General features: G+C 41.7%; 1 protein-coding gene across 3 annotated transcripts in view; it reads left to right on the forward strand.

Annotated features, from left to right (window-relative positions):
- agla (amylo-alpha-1, 6-glucosidase, 4-alpha-glucanotransferase a) overlaps positions 1-22,475 on the forward strand; it is a 32,388-nt gene extending 9,913 nt beyond the window's left edge. For 2 of the 3 annotated variants that reach the window (XM_068702047.1, XM_068702048.1), the window contains exons 7-35: positions 1,106-1,217; positions 1,889-2,015; positions 2,611-2,713; positions 3,076-3,173; positions 3,373-3,512; positions 3,782-3,969; positions 4,644-4,767; positions 7,304-7,467; positions 7,972-8,073; positions 8,977-9,132; positions 10,639-10,789; positions 11,027-11,151; positions 11,247-11,359; positions 11,540-11,674; positions 12,126-12,256; positions 14,420-14,556; positions 14,910-15,043; positions 15,182-15,357; positions 15,666-15,768; positions 15,869-15,992; positions 16,252-16,353; positions 16,437-16,548; positions 16,823-16,958; positions 17,136-17,248; positions 18,108-18,319; positions 18,622-18,719; positions 18,883-18,970; positions 19,642-19,775; positions 19,867-22,475. In XM_068702047.1, coding sequence (XP_068558148.1) covers positions 1,106-1,217; positions 1,889-2,015; positions 2,611-2,713; positions 3,076-3,173; positions 3,373-3,512; positions 3,782-3,969; positions 4,644-4,767; positions 7,304-7,467; positions 7,972-8,073; positions 8,977-9,132; positions 10,639-10,789; positions 11,027-11,151; positions 11,247-11,359; positions 11,540-11,674; positions 12,126-12,256; positions 14,420-14,556; positions 14,910-15,043; positions 15,182-15,357; positions 15,666-15,768; positions 15,869-15,992; positions 16,252-16,353; positions 16,437-16,548; positions 16,823-16,958; positions 17,136-17,248; positions 18,108-18,319; positions 18,622-18,719; positions 18,883-18,970; positions 19,642-19,775; positions 19,867-19,984 — 3,756 coding nt within the window. In that variant the 3' untranslated portion in view covers positions 19,985-22,475. Of the gene's footprint in view, positions 1-1,105; positions 1,218-1,888; positions 2,016-2,610; positions 2,714-3,075; positions 3,174-3,372; positions 3,513-3,781; positions 3,970-4,212; positions 4,337-4,643; positions 4,768-7,303; positions 7,468-7,971; positions 8,074-8,976; positions 9,133-10,638; positions 10,790-11,026; positions 11,152-11,246; positions 11,360-11,539; positions 11,675-12,125; positions 12,257-14,419; positions 14,557-14,909; positions 15,044-15,181; positions 15,358-15,665; positions 15,769-15,868; positions 15,993-16,251; positions 16,354-16,436; positions 16,549-16,822; positions 16,959-17,135; positions 17,249-18,107; positions 18,320-18,621; positions 18,720-18,882; positions 18,971-19,641; positions 19,776-19,866 lie in introns of all 3 variants that reach the window. The other variant, XM_068702049.1, reaches the window with a different exon arrangement.
- Positions 22,476-23,431: the final 956 nt, after the last annotated feature.

Genomic DNA, 23,431 nt, shown 5'->3' on the forward strand with positions numbered 1-23,431 from the left:
ACACTAAATAGCTGAGTAAGTCGATTCACACCTGGCATTACAATGCGTCGCCACATGAGTCTCACGTGACCACTTCTGGTCAGATCTCACTTCCCCAAATAAATATATGCAAATGAAGCAATTAACTAGCTATAGACTGAGAAAAAATAATTGAATGCACTGTTCCTCTCAGTCTGCTGGCAGCTACTGGCAACTTTTAAGGTGGAATGTTTTCTTGCACATTATTCATGCACGAGTTGTCTTCGTGAATCAATTGGCACACCTTAAATGTCAATATGACAACTGCTCCATTTGGTTTTTATTGACTCTCTTGCATGACATCCGCTTTAGTGGATATTCAAGCACTTAAAAGATGCATATGTGAATCACACACACACACACACCAATCAGTTGAGTAAGCTGTCTATCAATGTGGCCCAGGACACATACGCATAGACACAGAGAATGTGGCCATATGCAGCCCAGACCATCCCCGAATGTGGTCTGAGTGATCAGATCTCAATGCGTCTCGGGTGCATTCACGCCTGTACTTTGAGCTGTGCACTTGTGATCGGGTCACGCATGTCAGTGCCAGGTCTGAACAGGGACCGAGTGTGACTCCCCACATCCTCAAAGAAGTAACACAGAGAAACCTCACAAGTGCAATTCAACTCTCGTTACTGACTGTGTTACGGTGCGTTCACACCAAACGCGGCGCGAATAATTTGGGCCGCGTTTGGTGTGAACGCACCTTTTAGAAGTACTGTAAGCTCTCAAGTCAGATTCCAGACTACCTGATACTGATGTAGGTGCATTAAACATGGGAATGAAATGATTGAATCAATAACACAGCTGCTATAGCTGTTTACTTGCATTACTTACTGTATGATTGGAACTGTGAAAACCCTTATGATTCATTGCTAATGTTAAATTTGCATTCTATTCAACAGCATTTTGCAGCCCATGAAAGCTATAGTAAGAGGCTCATTTAATAATAGTGGTCATCTGTGTGTTTGTGCCTCTCTCTCTCTCTCTCTCTCTCTCTCTCTCTCTCTCTCTCTCTCTCTCTCTCTCTCTCTCTCTCTCTCTCTCTCTCTCTCTCTCTCTGTATGTTGATGTGTATCAGGCCATCCGTAGTGTGTTGTGGCAGGACGTGTATCCTCAGATCAAGTTGTGGGAGTTCTACCAGCTCAAAGTGGACAGCGCTGTGGAGCAGTTCAGAACCCTGCTACACAATGGTCTGTACTGTCGATCAGTGAAGATTTGAAAAACTGTGTAAACTTTGTAATGGGGGCAAAACTTTAAAGAAGTGTGAGCGCATCAGCAGCAGAGCATGAAGCAGCCTCAGTGCATACACAGGATATGTTCAGGCACACAACTGTTGTGCAGAAAAAAATAGACCTGAATGGCACCAACAATCGCCAACATGACAAAATACACAGCAGGGTTTATTTATTCCCTACCAATAGACTTGGGCATTGCGCAGACACAGCACATTTTATTAATTTGTTTGGTTGTGTGGATTAATTTAATTTATTTTTTCACATTCCAATTCCAATGTCTGAATATTCTTAACAGTAAAAAGTGCATGGCTCCCTTAAAGGGTATACTTGCATTATTGTGCTATTATATTATCTTTTTATCAGTGGCATACAATGATCTTAAAATTTAAATAATATTATTTTTCCTTGTTATTTCTGGGTCAATATATCTACCAACATTAGTTGTCATGACGGATACATTTTTGCATGTTTTCCTTCTATTGTGTCAAAGGAATTGAAGACACAGACACATAGACAGAAACATTTACAGTGACAGATCACTGTGGCTGAACTCAGTTAGAAAGCCACTAGTGTGCTAATTTGATTTCGATACCGTTTAAATGACCTTTGCATGTTTGTGTTTTTAGGCACCAAGCCGGACCAGAGTAAGACCGGGGGGAAGAAGGGCCTGAGGATCATTCAGGACCCAAATTTCCATCGTTGGAGCAACACAGTGGACATGGACTCTGCTCTGGAGACCTTTGTACCTCACAGGTCTGACCCAAAACGTCAAGCTACGGCAGTTATTGTTCAAACTTATATTAGTTTTAGCGGTTCTTCTTCCATTCTAGTCTCTTTTCTTAACTGCTGAAAGGTTAACTTTGGTAAGACAAGAAAATGACTACGTTGTACATACTTTGCGGTATCATTTTCTGTCCAGCTCAAAGATGGCCGAATACTTTGACTTTGAAAATCCCATTTTTGTTTTTTGTGTTTATTTTTTTTGGTACACGCTTTGCTATTTCCTGCGCCTATTTATTATGAAACTAATACGCGGCTACTTCACTGCCAACGGCCCTCGCTTTTGTAAACTGAGACAATAACTCCATGAGCTTTTGTTCACATTAAATTAGAGATGTTGAATATTACTGCTTGATAAATCATTTGCTAACATCAAGAATATATACAGTGCACAAATGTTGTGTAACATTGCAGTTTCTTCAACAAAGCCAAAAACGTACCCTGGCAGGCCCTTTTTATACTGTTAGTGCGTATATAGTACATATATGTATGAAGCACTTTGACACTTTGTAAATGTAATTTAGAGTAGTGGTATTTTTTGTTTAACGTTACCGCACTCTCTCTATAGCTCCTCCCCACAGCACATCGAGGAGTGCTGTGGTTGGCTGAGACAAAAATTGAAGGAGCTGAACGAAGAACAGCACAACATCATGCACCAGCATCAGGAGCAGGTAAGGCAGTGTGTAATGTACCACCAGACAGGGTTACTGCTATATAAATAAGAATTAGAATATAGAAATAAGAATTAGTATGCACACTACGGCATGATACCACCAAGCACTAAAGGAAGGTCAGACGTGTGATTTCACATTGGAGCCGGCTGGAGACACCTGTTGGTATGTCTCTCAGAGGAGATGCCTCATGTCATTCATATCTATTACTTGTATACGGACTACCAAAATAGTGCAGTGTCAGCATTAGAGCGGAGTATTTGCATAAAGCATGGAATTGGAGACACGATGAGGGTTTCCCAAAATATGTAATGCATGCTGTGCATCAGTCAGTGTTCTTTGTGTTCCTTCTCTTCCTCAAGGCTGCCAACTGTATTGTGGGAAACGTAGTGTATGAGCGTCTGGCAGACCACGGCCCCAAACTTGGTCCCGTCAACAGGAAAAACCCTCTGGTTACCAGGTAATGAATTTAAAGAGATGGCTTTCAGGAGAGAGACAAATGATGGATACAATCCAGCTGAGGTGGATGATGCAGACACATAGTAAATGTTAAAGCTACATCCTGTACAGATAACAGGGACATGAGGTTCATGATAATACCAGGAGTGATGGGAGGCTGAGGGTTGGAGGATCTCAGTGTTTTCATCTGTCTGTCTCAGGTACTTCACCTTCCCATATCAGGACATGACTCTGGAGCAGGAGCTGCAGCTGCTGGACCAGCCAGACAAGACGTGTCACTTCCTGGCTCACAACGGTTGGGTGATGGGAGATGATCCACTGCGCAACTTTGCTGAACCAGGTTGATATATTAAACTTCTTAGAAAATAGAGAAAACTATAAGAACAGAGGAATAAATACACTCATACCTTGACAAGGTTGAAGAGGGGATCCTCATTCCTCTCACTGACCATGATGCTCTGTCCTGTTACATCACTTTTTATATCAGATCATTAATAGGAACCTGAGAACCTCAATGTAAAATACTGTCAGCAGTTTTCAGGTTATAGGTTGAACAGTCTGCACTGATGAAATTGTGATTCCTCTGTGCTCTGTGTCTGCGCTACATAGGCTCCAATGTGTATGTGCGTCGGGAGCTGGTATGCTGGGGTGACAGTGTCAAACTCCGCTACGGCAATGGACCCGAGGACTGCCCGTACCTGTGGGCCCACATGCAGAAATACACGGAAATCACAGCCAAATATTTCAATGGAGTCAGACTGGACAACTGCCACTCTACACCATTACATGTAGCTGAGGTATTGTCACCTATTCTCATATTACCATGCAGTTAAGTACATTAACTGCATAATAGATTGAATTTAATAGAACAAGGTTATGAGGAAATTGTAAAAGTGGAAAATGGAAATGTAATTTCATTGGTTTATGTCTGAGTTTCACTTGCTGTGTTTTAAAGGTAGATGCATACTGTACATCAGTGTTAACAGCACACCTTTCTCTTCTCCCTGTTTGTAATGTAACTGGTGTATTGTCTTGTCTAGGCCATGTTAGATGCAGCCAGAGCGGTCAGACCCAATCTGTATGTGATAGCTGAACTGTTTACAGGCAGCGAGCTCCTTGACAATGTGTTTGTTAACCGGCTGGGAATTAGCAGCCTTATACGAGGTACAACGCCTCAGCATGAACTAACGTGTTTTTGTCTCTTTCTTCTTCTCTTTTCACTGCATTGTTCTGCGTTCTTCCTCTTCATACCCAAACATGCATCTCTTTTCATCTCTTTCCTCTAACTCTGTGTCCATGCACTGTTTGACTGCATGTCGTGGTCGCTTGGCCTGTTATCACTAACTGGCTGCATTCCTTTCACGTTACTCTCCTCTTCCTCCTCTGTCTGTCCTTCCTTGTCTTTTCCTCAACCTCCTCTCTTGCACTGCCTGCACTGGGTTTGCTGTGTTGCCTTGCTGTGTTTGACTAGTACATGCTGGACGTGGCCAGAACAGTGTGTCCTAACCTGTATGTGGTGGCTGAACTGTTCACCGGCAGTGAGGAACTGGATAATATCTTCGTAACCAAGCTAGGGATCACGTCGCTCATACGAGGTACAGTAATTTATACGATCAAAATGCACACACACTACACCCATTATTCATCATTAACATTGACAAATTAGACAGTTTGGGATATTAAGGTAGGTATTTGTGTTGCTTGTAATATTATTCCTACAGATTGGTGACAAAGCAAAGAAAAAGACAGTTACTGTTGTTCCACTATTAGCTTCCAGAGCAGCTTCAGTGCCTCTTGTCATAGATTGTCTGTTGTTCTCTTCTGGAGAGATGAACAGCATTCTTTTAAAAGACTGGTATTGACTGTGAGGGTTGTGTCCTACGATTCACATCATTCTCATCAAACCATTCAATCAGCCCTAGTTCCCTTTGTGTTATGTTTCCCTTCTCATTTGTTCAGTTTTTTCTTTCATTTTAATTGGTCACCTGTCTGTATATTTAAACACAATTCTCAAAAGTGAAAATATCAATCAATATTCCATTATTAGATGTTATGGCAGATATAATGCAAGGCATGTAATTTAATTCAACAGTTTAAAACAATTTAGAAAATAGGGAATACTCTGGAACTGTCTGTGAGCTCACTCCGTACATTGTTGAACATGCATCCTAAACATAAGCGTGTGTTGTCCATCGCCCCTCAAAGGCAAAACACCTGCATTGCCAGATTGTAATGTGTCCCAGTGGTTGTAATGTGTCCACAGTGGTCTTGAATGTGTGAACCGGTTGCTTTTTTGATAACTGTCCTCCAATGTCTCCGTGAGTCCTTCTCAATTCCCCTTTTTTTTGCCACCTTGATTCCTCGCTCCTTGCTCCTCCGGCTTGTGACCCCGAAATCAATCTCAGCGCTCCATCTTGAAGGTTTATCCCAATTCCTAAAATGCATCTCAAGGAGAGAGGATCGAGGAGGCCTGTCGGAGGAGTTGTGAGCGAGGAAACACCAACAAGTAAACAAATAAAAGTATAAAATTAAACAAATAAAATTACTGTATTTCATGTTGTCAGATAGGTAGACAGGACTGTGTTTGTGTATATATGATCTATCTATCTATCTATCTGTCTGTCTGTCTGTCTGTCTGTCTGTCTGTCTGTCTGTCTATCTATCTATCTATCTATCTATCTATCTATCTATCTCTCTCAATCATAGTCATATATAATATATGTCACTGTATTTGTATACAAACATTTAAGCTTCACATAATAAAAATTATGAAGTCTTTATTACCGTATTTTCCGCACTATAAGGCGCACCGGATTATAAGGCGCACCTTCAATGAATGTCCTATTTTAGAACTGTTTTTATATATAGGGCGCACCGGATTATAAGGCGCATAGAATAGAAGCTACTACAGTCAAACGTTTGACTGGGGTTGCGTTATGCATCCACTAGATGGAGCTGTGCTAAAGGGAATGTCAACAAAACAGTCAGATAAATCATTCAGTCAAACTTTATTGATTTTTGATTTTATTCACAATACGGTAACTTAAACGTAGAGGGGAACTTTTCCCTGATTCAGTAAACACGTAAAAGAAACAGTCTGATACCACTAAATCAAACGTTAGTGCATTCACAATATAGTAACTCTCGAAATTGTTCAACTTACGTATAAAACGTAGTTAGTGCATTCACAATAACTCAACGTTGTTCAAACGTTAATGTGCATATTCACAATATCTCCCAGCCTTGTTCAGTTGTAAACACGTAAAAGAAACACAATCTGATACCGCTAAATCAAAAGTTAGTGCATAACTCAACATTGTTCAGTTACGGTACGTATATAACACGTAAAGCTCACTTTTTCAGTTCATTCCCCGTCCACGAATCCCTCGAATTCTTCTTCTTCAGTGTCCAAATTGAACAGTTGGGCGAGTACGGCATCCAACATGCCCGGCTCCCTCTCGTCATTATCCGAGTCAGTGTCGCTGCTATTGCCTGGCAGTTCAGTGATTATTCTTTGTAGTTTACCAGTCGTAGTTTACCAGTCGTACTGAAACATTTTGACAGAGCGCCGTGTACAACCAGTATGGATCAACCAATTAACCAATTGATCCATATATAAGGCGCTCCGGATTACAAGGCGCACTGTCGTTTTTTGAGAAAATTAAAGGCTTTTAAGTGCGCCTTATAGTGCAGAAAATACGGTACATATAGTGTGTGTGTGTGTGTGTGTGTGTGTGTGTGTGTGTGTGTGTGTGTGTGTGTTAAATATAACATGCGTGACATCCGGTCGTTCTTGTCACATTATGTCACGTTATGAATTGAATAAATAGTAAATATGTAAGTTATGCTCATCTGACAGAGATCATAAAATACATATATATTGTAGAACTAAACAATGGACCACCGATCAGCTGTGCTATACCTCGTAAGATGACGGTCCGAGGATGTCTCATTTGTTAAATGCCTGCTACCTCGATTCCTCCGGTCTCTTTTTGCCTCCTCCGCTTGCATCTCGCGTGGGCGGGACTAAGACGCGAGGTGAGGAGGCGAGGAGGAAAGGAATCAAGGAGGCACAGAAAATCGGGAACTGAGAAAGAACCATTATCTTTTTTTTTTTTTTTTTTTTTTTAGAGGCCATGTCAGCTGGTGACAGCCATGAAGAGGGCCGGCTGGTCCATCGTTATGGGGGCGAGCCAGTCGGAGCTTTTGTTCAGCCCAGTCTCCGCCCACTGATGCCCGCCATCGCGCACGCCATGTTTCTTGATGTGACCCATGACAACGAGTGTCCCATACAGGTGAGTCACTGTCAGGGTCACGTTAGGATGGGGTTGATTGAAGAGGTTGATAACTGTTTGCTTTAATTTGCATTATCTTTTTTTTATATGAACATTTTGAATGTGTACCTTAATTGTTGTTCCCTGATTAAGTTCCCATAATTCCTGCAATATGTGTAATTCTAGTTGAATAGTAGTCTTTCTTCTGTTGTTACTTTCTCTATTTCTAACTGATAAAATGACTTAATGGATAAAAGTTATGGAAATATAAAAGTAATATACTGTATATTACTAGAATAATGCAAATGCACTTCAGGGTGCTCTGTTTTGTATAAAATGTAGAAGTTAAATGAAAATAGTTTGTCCCAAAATGAATGATCGTGATGCATATTTGTGATCTAAATATTGATTTAAATAATTATGACTATCATTTTAGCCATAAGCGTGCAGCCCTAAGGTTACAGCATCTATCCAGACGTCAGGTCTGTGCAGTGATTGCTGTGTGTGCCTCTCTTTGTGATACAGCTGCGTTCAGCTCTGGACTCCCTCCCCAGCTCTGCTATGGTCTCTATGGCCTGCTGTGCTACTGGTTCCACCAGAGGATATGATGAATTAGTGCCACATCAGGTTATATATATATACACACACACACACACACACACACACACACACACACACACACACACACACACACACACACACACACACACACACACACAAGATATGACTTGTATTACATGTGATAAACATCGTTTTGGCTCAACAGTATTTCTTAGCTTTTAACCATATTTCTGGCTTGTTTTGGGTGTTTATGAAACAAACCCAATATTGGCTCACTTATTGCAATTATTAAAAATAATATGGTTATGCAAGTTTATTTCTCCACAGTTGTGACTTCCGTAGTTGGAAAAGCTAGATGTAGAGCCAGAGGGTCACATGTCCCATCGATCAAGGATGTGATTTATCAATTCTAATCTAAATCTACAGTGTCTTCCTACTTGAAAGCAGGACCCGTGTCAATCGTGTAGATCGTTACACGTGTATTTTTGGGGGCGTGGGGGTTCTGTTGACCAGTCTAACTGAAAATATGCAAGCTAGGACTTCTCTCCCACTATTCTTTCTTGTTTGTGACAACCTGGGAGAGCGATGAGCTTAGATCCAATCAGATGTTCGCAAGCTATCCAACTCCCAAGCCAATCAGATTGTTTTGATAGTACAGCCCGACACATGGCCATAACAGAGACCATTCTGAGATATCAAAACACTGTTGACGAGCACTTCACTTCAGCTGCAGTTGTTCTGAGGGACGGATGATTCCAGAAACCGTCTGTTTAATGAAGGAATCTGGAAGATAGAGTTGTGTATAGGGGGTAGCATCTACATACAATACACTCACCTGCTCAACTTGCTAAAACTGGAACAGATAATGAATCAGTAGTAGATTATCAGACAATCTTGACAATGCTTGATGTGTGTGTGTGTGTGTGTGTGTGTGTGTGTGTGTGTGTGTGTGTGTGTGTGTGTGTGTAGATCTCTGTGGTAAAGGAGGAGCGTTTCTACCCCAAGTGGAGCCCCTCAGCGCCCCCCACCTCCACTGGTGAGGTTGGATTCCAGAGTGGCATCATAGCTGGGAAACTGGCACTCAACAAGCTGCACCAGGAACTGGCTTCTCAGGGATTCATGCAGGTACCATGTAGTCCAGACATTTTACCTAAATACGTGGGCCAACCTCACACAAATGGCAACCAAATCAAACTCAATGGATTTTTTGTCCTCACTATGTCCTGAAAGAGAGAGAAAAGTCCTTCGGAATTGTATGACGGTAAAGTTTTGAAAATCGGCTAAATGTAATTCTACCAAAAACGTCTTTTTAGCAAAGTTTCAGTGACCGTACAAGCATTACGCATTACAACATTGTTGTGCTTGTTTGGTTTGACCATGCTGTACTTTTTACTCAACGCAAATAGGTCTTATTCTACCCACATCTGGTCTTAGTCTACCTAGATCTGGTCCTAATCATCCCAGATCTGGTCTGATTCTACCCAGATCTCTTCCTGTTCTACCCAGATCTGGTCCTATTCACCCCAGATCTAGTTTTGTTCTACCCAGATTTGATCTAATTCTAACCATCAATCAAAAGTATTTTTTTCAAATGCAACAGAACAGAAATACTGCCCATCTCGGATTGTAACTCCTTCAAATATGAAATAACTATTGTCACAAGGGTTGATGGGGGCCATTTTGAATTTCCTCGATTTCAGGATTTTTCCTTCGGTTTATTCATTTACACTTTTTTTGTGTCAAAAAGGGATTCCTTTAGGGGTACAATACAAGTAAAATAGCTTTTGCAATTTGTTTCAAGTTACATTACTGGACTAATAATGTAGTTTGCATGTGTGTTAATATAATGAAACAGAAGCTCACTTTGCAATCTGATTTTGGTGTTTAACGTAAAAAATAAGTTTTGATATCTATTAAGCTCTTTGGTGCTGAATGCTAAATTTCCTGTGTTCCTGCACTACCTTTCTTATGGCTGAGAAACCCCAAATCCAGCACATAAACGGAGAGACATGGCAGAACCCAGCTGGTGGGCTGTGCTTGATTTTGGCTCAACGGCCAAGTGATGAACTTTCTAATTTTACAGCTGAACAGTACACTAAACTTGAAAAGGCATTTTCTGCACAATATGCGAGTGAATGCTGACAGTTGAATGAATTACAAAGCATTGTCGAAAATACTGAAATCTTAAAGCACACATGCGTGGCACTGCACTTCTAAAACTGGATTGTAAAGCTGGCGGAGTTGAACACTGAACTGCATTACCTAAAGAACCTAAGAGCTGATATCCTTGAAAAGCTGCAAACTTAAATCCTCAAAACTGTGAGTCGTACTTGGTCAGAAAGAAGTATTTGGGTGGAAAACAAGTCTCATCCTGAGCTTCCTCTTTGGATAGAGTTAATCAATAGGGCTTTTACTTTGAGTACATTTGTGTGTAAAGCAGAACAGCTGAAGTCTGTCACCCAATCTAGCTCTGAATATTCCGTCCAATACACACCCATTCTCAACTCAGAGTTCTCTAGAAAGTCCCCTAGAGAATGAATAACATCTGTCGACTTTACGTACATCAATGAATTCGGTGTCTCCGCCATTAGAAAGTGTCTAAGTTTGATCTCTAATCATTGTCCTCTCCAGGTGTTTGTAGACCAGGTTGATGCAGATATTGTTGCAGTAACTCGACACTGTCCCAGCACTCACCAGTCGGTGGTGGCAGTGTGCAGGACAGCCTTCCAGAACCCTAAAACCCACCAGTACGACACCAATGTCCCACCCATGTTCATACCTGGTATGACGATAACATCTTCACCTTTTTATATCAGAACTCAAGCATGTATTTGTAGGTATTGTTGTTGCATTATCTTTGTAGTATGTGTGTGTGTGTGTGTGTGTGTGTGTGTGTGTGTCTTGCACTTTCTTACACTATATCTGTTCCTCAACTCGTTCATGATTTTGTCAAAGAGTTAGTTTACAACAAATCGTACCGATGCTGAGAGTTTCTCTCTCCGCCTCTCTCTCTCTCAAGGAAAGATTGAGGAAGTGGTGCTGGAGGCAAGGACAGTGGAAAGGCCTTCAGGGAGTTACAAGAAGGACGACAACTACATCAACGGCATGCCAGAATACACCGTGGAAATAAAGGAGCATATATCGGTAAATATCGCTATGATCACTTTAAGTATCATGGTCATTTTTGCAATGAATGAGCATATCAATAAAATAATAATATTTTATATATTTGTTTATAGTTACAGGAGAGTACAGTGGTGAAACAAGCTGAAGTGACATCTAAAGGTCCATCAGAGTTTGTGCAGGAAATCACCTTTCAGAAGTTGACACCTGGCAGCATCATCGCCTTTAGGTAAACCACACACACCGGCACAAAGTGTCATCAGTGCAGTATTCACATCATCATTGAAGACACACATCGCAAGACACGTTTATCATTCTTTCCATGGTTGATCGAAAGCTAATTTATTAGCATTCTGCATTTGGATCAGTTGGTAGCCATATGTTTTCTGTGGCTCTCTCTTCCTCACAGGGTTAGTTTGGACCCCAAGGCCCAAAGGTTGGTGGGGGTGCTGAGGTATTATCTGTCGCAGTTCAGCCCAAAATACAGGAGAGGCAGTGTAGCAGATGAAAACTCACCAGAAGCACTGCAGAAACCCCTGGCACAGTGAGTACACATGCACACACATGTGGGGTCAGATTCATATCAATATTAATGAATGCACATAGAAGGATTCACAAATGTATTTTGTTATCTTTAAATGACTCTCTCCACCAAAATGCTTTATCAATGCACACACAAATATTTATCATTATATATAAATGTAAACAATATCCTCACATAAAATTGATTCACAAATATATTTCTGATGCACAGAATGAGACATACATTTTTATCCCAAACTTATTTCCTATCTTTAATCAAAAGTGTTGTCTTTCATTTTGAGAGAATGGCTCGTTGCTCATTTTGTAATGGTCCCCTCAAAACCCTGTCCACGTACTCCAACGAAGATGATAGATGATGATGATATGAAAAAAAACAGCACCTGTGTACATTATCTCATTTGGTAAAACATGACGTATGAACAGTTTATTTGAAAGCTGTGTGTGTTCCACAGGCTGATGTCCAAGCTGACGCTAGCAGACCTAAATGTCCTGCTGTTTCGCTGCGACTCAGAAGAACAAGAAGATGGTGGAGGCTGTTACAGTATCCCAGGATGGGACAGCTTCAAATATGCTGGACTACAAGGTAGTTACACATAGTTTCTAGTTCAGTGTACAGAAACAAGCTATATATCTATATATAGATACAGTGCTGTGAAAAAGTATTTGCCCCCTTCCTGGTTTCTTATTGTTTTGCATATTTGTCACATTTAAATGTTTCAGATCATCAAATGTTTTTTAATATTAGACAAAGATAACCCGAGTAAATACAAAATGCAGTTTTTAAATGATGATTTCATTTATTAAGGGAGAAAAGCTATCCAAACCTACTTGAAAAAGTGAAAAAGTAATTGCCCCCCCTTGATAAATCATGAATCAACTGTGATTTTTTTTTGGAAAACTGAGTTCAATTTCACTATCCACACCCAGACCTGATTACTGCCAGACCTGTTGAATCAAGAAATCACTTAAATAAAACCTGTCTGACAAAGTGAAGTTGGCTGAAAGATCTCAAAAAGCAACACATCATGCTGCGATCTAAAGAAATTCAAGAACAGATGAGAAACAAAGTAACTGACATGAATCAGTCTGGAAAGACCCCAGAACAACATCTGAAGAACTGCAGGCCTCACTCGCCTCAGTTAAGGTCAGTGTTCATGACTCAACAATAAGAAAGAGACTGGGCACAAATAGCACCCATGGGAGAGTTCCAAGGCGAAAGCCACTGCTGACCAAAAAGAACACAAAGGCTCGTCTCACATTTGCCAAAAAACATCTTGATAATCCCCGAGACTTTTTGGCAAATATTCTGTGGACTGACGAGACAAAAGTTGAACTTTTTGGAAGGTGTGCGTTCCGTTACATCTGGCGTAAAACTGACACAGCATTTCATAAAAACAACATCATACCAACAGTCACACATGGTGGTGGTAGTGTGATGGTCTGGGGCTGCTTTGCAGCTTCAGGACCTGGACGACTTGCCATAATTTATGGAACCATGAATTCTGCTCTCTACCAGAACATCCTGAAAGAGAATGTCCAGCCATCAGTTTGTGACCTCAAACTCAAGCACACTTGGGTTGTGCAGCAGGACAATGATCCAAAACACACCAGCAAGTCCACCTCTGAATGGCTCAAAAAAGCAAAATGAAGGTTCTGGAGTGGCCTAGTCAAAGTCTGGACTTAAATCTGATTGAGATGCTGTGGCGTGACCTTCAACAAGCCATTTCTGATCGAAAACCATCCAATGTGGCTGAATTAAAACAATTCTGCAAAGAAGAGTGGGCCAAAATTCTTCCACAGCGACATGAAAGACTCATTGCCAGTTATCGCAAACGCTGGATTGCAATTGTTGCCGCCAAGGGTGACAAAACCAGTTATCAGGTTTAGGGGGCAATTACTTTTTCACATAGGGCCAAGTAGGTTTGGATAGCTTTTCTCCCTTAATAAATGAAATCATCATTTAAAAACTGCATTTTATATTTACTCGGGTTATCTTTGTCTAATATCAAAATTTGTTTGATGATCTGAAACATTTAAGTGTGACAAATATGCAAAACAATAAGAAACCAGGAAGGGGGCAAATACTTTTTCACAGCACTGTATATATCAAGGTGTAATTTTAGAAGCACTGTAAGGGGTAATATCACAGTATATTCCTTTTTCCTAAAATGTCAATAAATGCTTCTGGTAGAGCACTGGTATGGCAACATCATGGCATAATTCCAACCATCCCAAAGTCAATTTACACTGACAATTATTCTAAATGTTATCCTAATAGGAAATAAATTATTGTATTTTATTTAACAACTTGCTCTAATTAATAAAAATCTTGTCATTAGTAGTTTTAATGACTGATTATAAGCTGGTTAGAGCTAGTGTTAGGACGTTAAACAGGTCATGTCATGTAAGACATGTCAACAGTATTTATTCAAACGTCCTGCTTGTTTGCAAAGCATTAATTGTTCTGTGCCTAAACACACACTCGACACAGACGCTTGCTTTTGTGATTATTACTCGCAACAACTCATTAAGTTGTTGAAGGGAGTTTCTTTACATATTCAAAAACAACAACAAAAGAAACATAACTGCTTTCTCTGAATTAGAAATAGAACACTTTCACTTCAAGGCAACTGAAGGATGACCAAACCTCTTGGCGTGCTTGTTTTGTTTTCACACTGATATTTGACGTTGGTACTTTCTCACATTATGGCAGGAGTGTAACTGTAGCACTGTTGTGTCTCTGCAGGTCTGATGTCGGTGCTGGCTGATCTCCGTCCCAACAATGACCTCGGCCATCCTGTGTGTGCTAACCTGAGACAAGGGGACTGGCTGATTGACTTTGTCTCCAACAGACTGATACACAGAGAGGGACCTCTGGCACAGGTCAGGCTTGTACAGCCTAACACGGCCACTTCACCCAATTTACAAAAAGACATTTTTATTTCTTTCTACTGGTATCTAATCATTCAGATACATTTGGTTTTACTTGATCAGGTTTTTGAGGAGGATGTCAATATTCTTTGACTCCCACACCTGTAAGAATTTGATTTGTACTTAATTACATTTCTTGAGTATAACATGGGTGAAGGGGTTGTTGGACTAATGCTACCAAATGATCGGCACTGAATAAGTTAACGTAGCGATGCAGTGGGGGTTGACGTCTTAGTTATGATGAGTGTTCACAGGCCTGAAGCTGACTCTGGAACAGATTATTCATTGTATCACTGTGTCTGCAGGTGGGTCAGTGGTTGGGAGCTATGTTTAACTACTTGAAACACATCCCACGCTACCTCATCCCCTGTTACTTTGATGCCATCCTGGTTTCAACCTACACTACAGCCCTGGACGCAACTCACAAACTCATGTCCAGGTAGGAAATTGCTTTCTTCAGATCTGAAATTCAAATCTAAAACTATGAACTTTTACTGACTGATTTGTTGCATTAAGTGAAATCGTGAACTTCCTGTCTTGCTGGAGCTGCTGATTTTCCATCTCCTTGTCCAAACAGTTTCATCCAGAACGGCTCCAGCTTTGTTCGTTACCTGGCGCTGGGTTCAGTTCAAATGTGTGGTGTCGGACGGTTACCTGCCCTCCCTCCCCTTTCCATGCAAATCAAGGACGTTCCCTATCGCATCAGTCCAATCACAGGCCAGAAGGAGCAGTGCTGTGTCTCATTGGCTGCAGGTAGCCTAGCAACAGATGCTTAATAGTGGCATAAAAGTGATGGATCTTCTCTTATCAGTTGCCTGATATCAGACAGAATCGTCAACATGTTGGAATTAGCAAGCTAACGTTGCCTAGCTAAGTACCGAGTCGCAAAATGAGAAAAATTAAACAACTTATCTACACACTCTCTTCACAGCGTAGTCCTGAACACTGATTCACCAGATTTTGTTTACAGGGCAGTTACTCATCCAATATTTATCATATTTGATATAGTAGGTGGACAGTCCTTGGCTGAATTTACTGATGCACTAACTGATATTCTTTAGGTCTTCCTCATTTCTCTTCTGGGATTTTCCGTTGCTGGGGCAGAGACACGTTCATCGCCCTCAGAGGACTGATGCTGCTCACTGGAAGACACACTGAGGCTCGGTACGTACAGTATGCATGTGTGTGTACTTTGTGGGAGTACACACTTCCCTTTCGTAACTAAACACTACCATGAAACCGTTCTGCCTTCTGGTCTCCATAGTAACATCATCCTGGCCTTTGCGGGAACGTTGCGTCACGGTTTGATCCCCAACCTGCTGGGTGAGGGTCGCTGTGCACGATACAACTGTCGCGATGCTGTGTGGTGGTGGCTGCAGTGCATCCAGGTATGAGGACACTGTCATTTCGAAAGTCATGTAAAAATACATTTAAAGGAGGAGGTAAAGGAGCGTCAGTACATCTAACGGAACTCAAGCTGTCTTTTCTACCCCTAAAATAAGTAAATTTACATTTACTAAAGTTCATTAACTTAATAATTCAAATAAATGGTTACGGAAAAGTTATACATTTTTGCATAGGTGTATGAGCTAATATCATGTTTTACTTCATTGCTTAGTTATTCTTACTATTTTCTTTTTTTTTCAGGACTATGCTACCCACGTTCCTCAAGGGCATGAGATCCTTCAGTGCCCTGTCACACGCATGTACCCTACTGATGACTGTGAACCTATGACACCTGGAGAGGTGGTATGTAGAACATTAACACACACACACACACACACACACATATATAGATACACTGTCTGTATATATTCATGTGTGTGTTGCAGGAGCAGCCTCTGTATGATGTGATCCAGGAGGCTCTGCAGCGCCACCTAGAGGGAATTTCCTTCAGAGAGAGAAGTGCTGGACCCAAAATAGACATGCACATGAGAGATGAAGGTAGGACAGTGTGTCTGTTAAAGTTTCAGCTATGGACATACCCTCCGTGTTCCACTTGAGCGGGAAGCTGCAGGCTTATAACATTTGAACAAACAAATCAGTCTAGTATTCCACGCATGCACTTTTCCCGATCCACCACTCTATTCCAGTTGGAAGCGATAATGCACCGTAACCCGAGAGCCCAATGCCGCGGGAGAGACTTAACACCAGCAGCTTTCCAAACTGTTCTTCAATACCAACCACAGTATTCTGGAGCTCCTGCCTTTCTTTCCAGGGTTCAACGTGTTTGCTAAGGTGGATCCAGCCACAGGTTTTGTGACTGGAGGAAACCGCTTTAACTGTGGCACATGGATGGACAAAATGGGAGAGAGTGACAAAGCGAAGAACAAAGGCATGCCTGCTACTCCAAGGTAACACGCAATCTGATCACTCACACAGCCATTTGCTGTTAGGGTGTGCTGTTTTCCTCAGTTTTACATCATCGTGTATGTTTGTTTTTCACTATTTTATGATGGTTTTTTTAATGTTGTATTAATCAGGAAAATAATTGAATTGAATTTGTTGTCTGTGTCACCGTTTCTGTCCAGAGATGGAGCAGCCGTGGAAATAGTTGGTCTCAGTAAGTCAGCTGTTCGCTGGGTGGTGGAGCTACATGCCAAAGGACTGTTCCCTTACGATGGAGCGAAAGTACGCAGAGATGGTATGACACACACACACACACACACACACACACACACACACACACACACACACACACACACACACACACACACACACACACACACACACTGACTCAATGGGCGGCTGTGGTTCAGAAGGCTGAGCAGCTCCTCCAGTCTGCATGTAGAAGTGTTCTTTGTTAAAGATCACAGACTGTATGAAATATGAACATAGTCTTGTTTGTTAGGAGCCTTGTGAAGCTCAAAGTGAGTGGCTCCGGCCGTCACCATCTAGGTGGATCTTCGCTGGAGCTGTGGCGGTCCTGGGTGACGCAACAGCGCTAGTTGAATAAAAATTCCAAACCTTACAGTTGTCACAAGCAGGGAAATTAGTTATAGTGACCAAAACTTTTTTGGTTTACCAGGTTGTAAACATGTTTATTTCTGCTGTAAAATTGAGCATTTTAACATGGGAGTCTACTTTTGCAGCCAGCCTCAAGTGGCCATTTGAAGAACTGCAGTTTTTGGCACTTCTGTGTTTGCTTCATTTCTCGGCACCAGGCGTTGCCGCTTGGGCAAGATACTGAATCCCAAATTACTCCTGAAGGCTGTACCATCAGTGTATGAATGTGTGTGTGTGTGTGTGTGTGTGTGTGTGTGTGTGTGTGTGTGTGTGTGTGTGTGTGTGTGTGTGTGTGTGTGTGTGTGTGTGTGTGTGTGAGAATGGGTGACGGTTGACATGTTGTTGACAGAGCTTTGAGTGGTCGGAAAGACTAGTAAAGCACTATACAATTACAGTCCATTTACCATTTACCTGTATTTTCAGATACAGAAACGTCTCCTGCACTCATTTTGAATTACAGCACCGATGTGTAATGAACATGTTACATTGTGTTCCAGGTAAAGAAGTGTTAATCTCATACTCCCAGTGGAACCAGCAGCTCCAGCAGTCCTTTGAGCAAGGTTACTGGGTGTCTGGCGACCCACATGATCCCAATGAAAAACATCCTGATCTGGTGCACAAAAAAGGCATCTATAAGGACAGCTATGGAGCCTCCAGCCCCTGGTGTGACTACCAGCTGAGACCCAACTTCACTATTGCCATGGTGGTGGTAAGTAGACATGCTGACACCTGAATAATCTGTAACTTTATTTATCGGCATCAGGCATAACCCTGTGGGGAGATCATGCGTTTAGTTGCATGTGTGTGTCACTTACGTGCACCTGTCTGTCTGTCCACGGTCTAATCTCACACACTATTCGGAACCTTCAGCCTAATCTTTTTTGTGCACATGTATGACTGTATGCTCAAGCACCTCTACTGAGGGCACTTTTCTAGTTGGCTAATAGGTCTGTTGAGTGACTAGATCACGTAGTGATGATTGGCCGGTTCACACGATCTCTGTGTTTAAAGTCTCCAGAGCTGTTTACAGTGGAAAGAGCCTGGGAGGCTCTCGAGGTGGCTGAGAAGAAACTACTGGGACCACTGGGAATGAAGACACTTGACCCTGAGTAACATACATCTTCATACACTCACATACACTCACACAAGACGTGGTAGAACTACTGCATTCATTCCTGCTTGTAAATGTAAAAACGGCTTAAAAGAATGGTTAATGACAATGTTTTTCTGCTTATTCAGTCTCATACTGACACTGTATTTGTGTTGTCCTAGTGACATGGTGTACTGTGGTGTCTATGACAACGCTCTGGACAACGACAACTACAACCTGGCAAAAGGCTTCAACTATCACCAAGGACCAGTGAGTGTGACACACCCTGAATAAAGAAATAATAATCAAAAAACCTGCTGCTTGTAGCACTGCAGTGTCATTTGCAGTACACTCAGCTCACACGTTCATCCTCACTTAAAGGGTACTTGTGTATTGTTCCACCTGGGCCCTATTTTCTCTTGTTTTTATGCCTCTGCACAGACGTTATGTGTTGGGTTGTCTGTCCGTCCGTCCGCCTGCTCCATTCTCGTGAATGCGATATGTCAGGAACGCCAGGAGGTCATTTCTTCAAACCGACACAGTCCATCTGGACTCAGGGATGAACTGATTAGATTTTGGAGTTCAACGGTCACTGTGACCTCACATTTTGGAGCCTGCTGCTCGAAATGTTACAGCAGATAAATCCATAAATGGGAGCATGCAGATGACGTTCATTGGCCGCACTCAGAGATTACATTGTAATCTGCAGCGTTCTCCCTCAATACTGGACCAATTTCAAAAGTCACTTAAACACAAAAACAAAAGAAATAGGATCCAGGTTGGAACATATCGACGTTACCCTTTAAACATTGATCAAGTCGTGACTGAAATGGAGTTGACAGGATGTTTCCTTTTTAATGTTGGTGTAGCACCATAATAATATTTTAAATCGTCCCTCTGCTCATAACTTACCTTTTGTGTGTGTGTGTGTGTGTGTATAGGAGTGGCTGTGGCCGGTAGGCTATTTCCTGCGTGCTAAACTCTACTTTGCCAAGAAACTGGGAGAAGAAACCTACGCTAAAACAGCCACCCTGGTGAAAAATGTCCTGTCACGACATTATACCCACCTGGAGAGGTAGGACTGTTTCTGCTTTGCTTTGTTTCACATGATAACATCAACCAATGGAAAAACGCTGTTAGCTCTGACCCACCTTGTGCCCTCTTAGGTCTCCATGGAAGGGTCTGCCAGAGCTGACCAATGAGAACGGCCAGTACTGCTCGTTCAGCTGTGAGACCCAGGCCTGGTCTCTGGCCACGGTTCTGGAGATCCTCTACGACCTCTAGACCCTGATGTGACGCACTCTTACTTCCTGAAGCAGAATTCTTTGGCTGCAGATTCACTGAAGAAGAAGGTCACTTTAAACACATAGCTAGCTCTAAGTAGAACCACACACACACACACACACACACACACACGTGTCCCACTGAGCTGTCAATGCTCAAATGCAGTTCACTGCCTCTGTGGTTTTGGTTGATAGTGATCACAGGCTTCAAACTACACATATTTACAATAGGTATTTGACAGAATCTGAGGTGTGAGCACTGCACCACAGTTGTCCTCCCCTTTCGGCTCACAGTGCATTCATTTGAATGTTGCCCTGTCCACTGCTGGCCTCTAACTATCCTCATTGAAAATAAACAGGGGCTCACAGCTCTGCCCAGCTCTCCGCTCCCTGTGTGTTTGTACCCTTAGTCTGTGAACCAGCAGGTCTCCCAGTGGACCTCTGACATCCTTTACTGTGATCAGAGTGGGGTCTGTTGCTGCAGTAATGTCTTCACAGAAACAATTTGGGAATGTCTGCAAGTTTAAGGTGCTAAATTCCAAATTCAGATCAGCAAACAGCTGTTAGCGATGTAAAGATATGGAGGAGTAATGTCTACCTGAGCAGAGAATGAAGGTGCGCCCTTAGACCTGTGCATAGCGCTTCTATCTGGGAGCGATGTGTGAGTCACGTCTCTGATCGAGCCCGACAACTTACGAACATTCAGAGGAGCAGGCCGTTATTACGTAATCTTCTGGCACACGCCTCACTACGGCAACCATTAACTATGCTTCGCTATGTTGAGAGCTGCGTGGAGGCGAACCCTCAATCATAGAAAAGCAATGGATTTGGAATTCAGCACCCTTAAAGCTAATTTAATTTGACCTTTTAATCCCCTTGATCTAGCTCATGTAGAAACTCTTTCCCCGATGACAGACATGCAGCATACTTCCAGGCTGAGCTATCATTTAAAACTAGTAGCAACTCCTGAGCTGATCTGGTGATGGTGATCAACGATCTGCAAACCTTTTAGTAGAGAACAAAGCATCTGGCTGAGGATGTCCATCTTTGTACGACGGGACAGTTTGTCTTCTGTATTCTGTCGCCGGTCATGGAACTTGTTTCGTTATACAGTGACAAGCTGTAGCACCAGTGTACCAATTCTGTCACTGCTCTGTTCCATAAAGCCTCCACCTGGTGCCTTTAAACACACAGAATAAATATCCTACACACGGTCTTCCAGCTGTTACCCATTTGACCACATTTTCCCTTCAAGCCTTATGATGTTGTTAAATAATATATAATTCAAGTGTGTATTAATGTTGAAACAGCAACTTTGTGCATTGTCTTCGTGTTCCTAAAGCAGTTTCCTGTATAAGCATGCTGTAGATGTCTTAAAGCTGTAGACGTTACATGACACATCAGCATTTCTCTCAAAAACGAGGAGTATAGTAATATAGATATAATGTAGAAACACAATGTGAGCTGACTGTCCCTGTGCTAGGAAAGGTCACTGTGTATTTTAACTCTTGGATATGTCTGTGCAGTGTCACTGCTGTTAACTGTTCTGTCTTCAGCTCTTGTGTTTTATTACATAGCATCTGCTCTCGAGCCTGAAATCCTCACTCTGGACAAATCCACGAAAGGGTCGTGCGGCGTTTACATCAAACGCACTGCAGCTATTTGAAACAAAATGTCACTCATCTTAAAGTAAGAGAATGTAATTCATGTGTTCCTCAGTAATTACATCATTTCACCTACCTGACTCGGACTGACTCTCACCCCTCACAACCATCAAATTGGCCTTAAGCGCATTAATACTTTGCCAATCAGACCAAAAAAACGGCACATTGCGCTCCACTGCAAAACGTTATGGACACGTTTGCACTTTTAAACCTTTAGTGCAATATCTGACATGAATCAAGCCGTGAGACGGGGCAGATAGTGTGAAGACGGGGTGGATAGTGTGAAAACGATGCGAGGTTCAGCGGTGCTCAGACGAGAACACGTCTTTTTTATGTCGATATGTAAGATGAAGCATTTACTAACATGTCCTACTGACGCTGAGATACTGTTGAAATGTAAACTCACTGGTCTAAAACCAAGTCATCGCATTCATTAAAAAGGTATTAAAAATAATTACAATAAAGAGCAGTTGCCTGTTATCAATTGTTGTTTTACTTTTGTTATTGGCCAGCAGTGCCAATGGAGAACCAACATGTGTCTGATGGTTGATTTAATACATGTAGTCCGATAACTATTCTAACAAAGCGATATCCCGTCTCTCCAATAATACCGTGCAGGCATGTAGAGCAGCACACAGCACTGGATTGAAACTGTATGTTAGTTTTGTTAAACCGTATTAAAGGATCTACTGGATGAAGGATGGACCCGCCCTTCCTCTGTGACATGTGTACCTGTGTGTCTGTGCTCTGTAATGTCGTCGTCTCTGGTTGCGTAGTGTTACAGTTGCTATAAACAAAGCAGTGCTGAATAAACTGATTCATGACTAAGCGGTTTCCTCCTCTCGTGACTATTTAAGTTATATAAATTGAAATTGACTAAGATTACTAAAGAAGACTAACTTAATCACAGATGTGGATTTTATCTCAAGGAATCATAGTATTTGAGAGAGGTCAACAGAGGGTCAGAGCACTCTTCCTATTATTAAACACATGTTAACTCAGAATAACATATCAATTAAGGTACATGTTATTTTGATTCAAACCGCTGTGTCGCTGTGCTCCTAAGGAATGAAGGTGCTCCTAGAACAAGGAGGATGGGCTCTTAAAACCTCGCAGGCTCGGCTTTAAACTAGTGCGAGTGTCAGATTGACCCCACTGTGTCAGATAGATCAGATTTTGTCATCATATCACATTTGTCTTTTCGTCATCTTTCCATCGTCGTTCACTACTCCATTTAGATCTGTAATGTAAGAACAACTGTAGATTTCTACAATGAACATTGCCACTAGTAATAATTGAACTGTTGATATCAAGAATGAACATTTTCACTGGTGAGATATGCATTGTAGATATCTTTAATTATAATTGCTACAAGTCAATATCACATTATGGATGCCAGTCAAAAAGCAATTGTTGATATCTACAAAGCTATTACCACTACTGATTAAATGTTAAAAGAGCTTAAGTCAGGACTAACAAAGGTTCACACTGAAATACACCCTTTACAACTGAGCTTTAAACTACTCCAACATAAAACACAAAGCAGTGGTGATTATTGAATTGGTCCTTAAACCTGTGACCACAGACCGCCAACATTACTCTAAGAACAGTTCAAATATACTCAGGAAACTGAAGTAACTCCTCACTGTTAGCCAGTGAACAGAGGCGAAGGCCAGAACAAAATGACGGTTGTGTTTCATTTCGGTGAAACAACTAGAAATGGCTATTTTTAATCAGAGGGTCCAGCTGTAAAACCAGACAAGAAGACAAAGCACTACGCTAAC

This window comes from Cebidichthys violaceus, unplaced genomic scaffold (assembly GCF_023349555.1).
Source record: "Cebidichthys violaceus isolate CVI_PGR_0920_01 unplaced genomic scaffold, fCebVio1.0.p SCAF_8, whole genome shotgun sequence".
Taxonomy (NCBI): Eukaryota; Metazoa; Chordata; class Actinopteri; order Perciformes; family Stichaeidae; genus Cebidichthys; species Cebidichthys violaceus.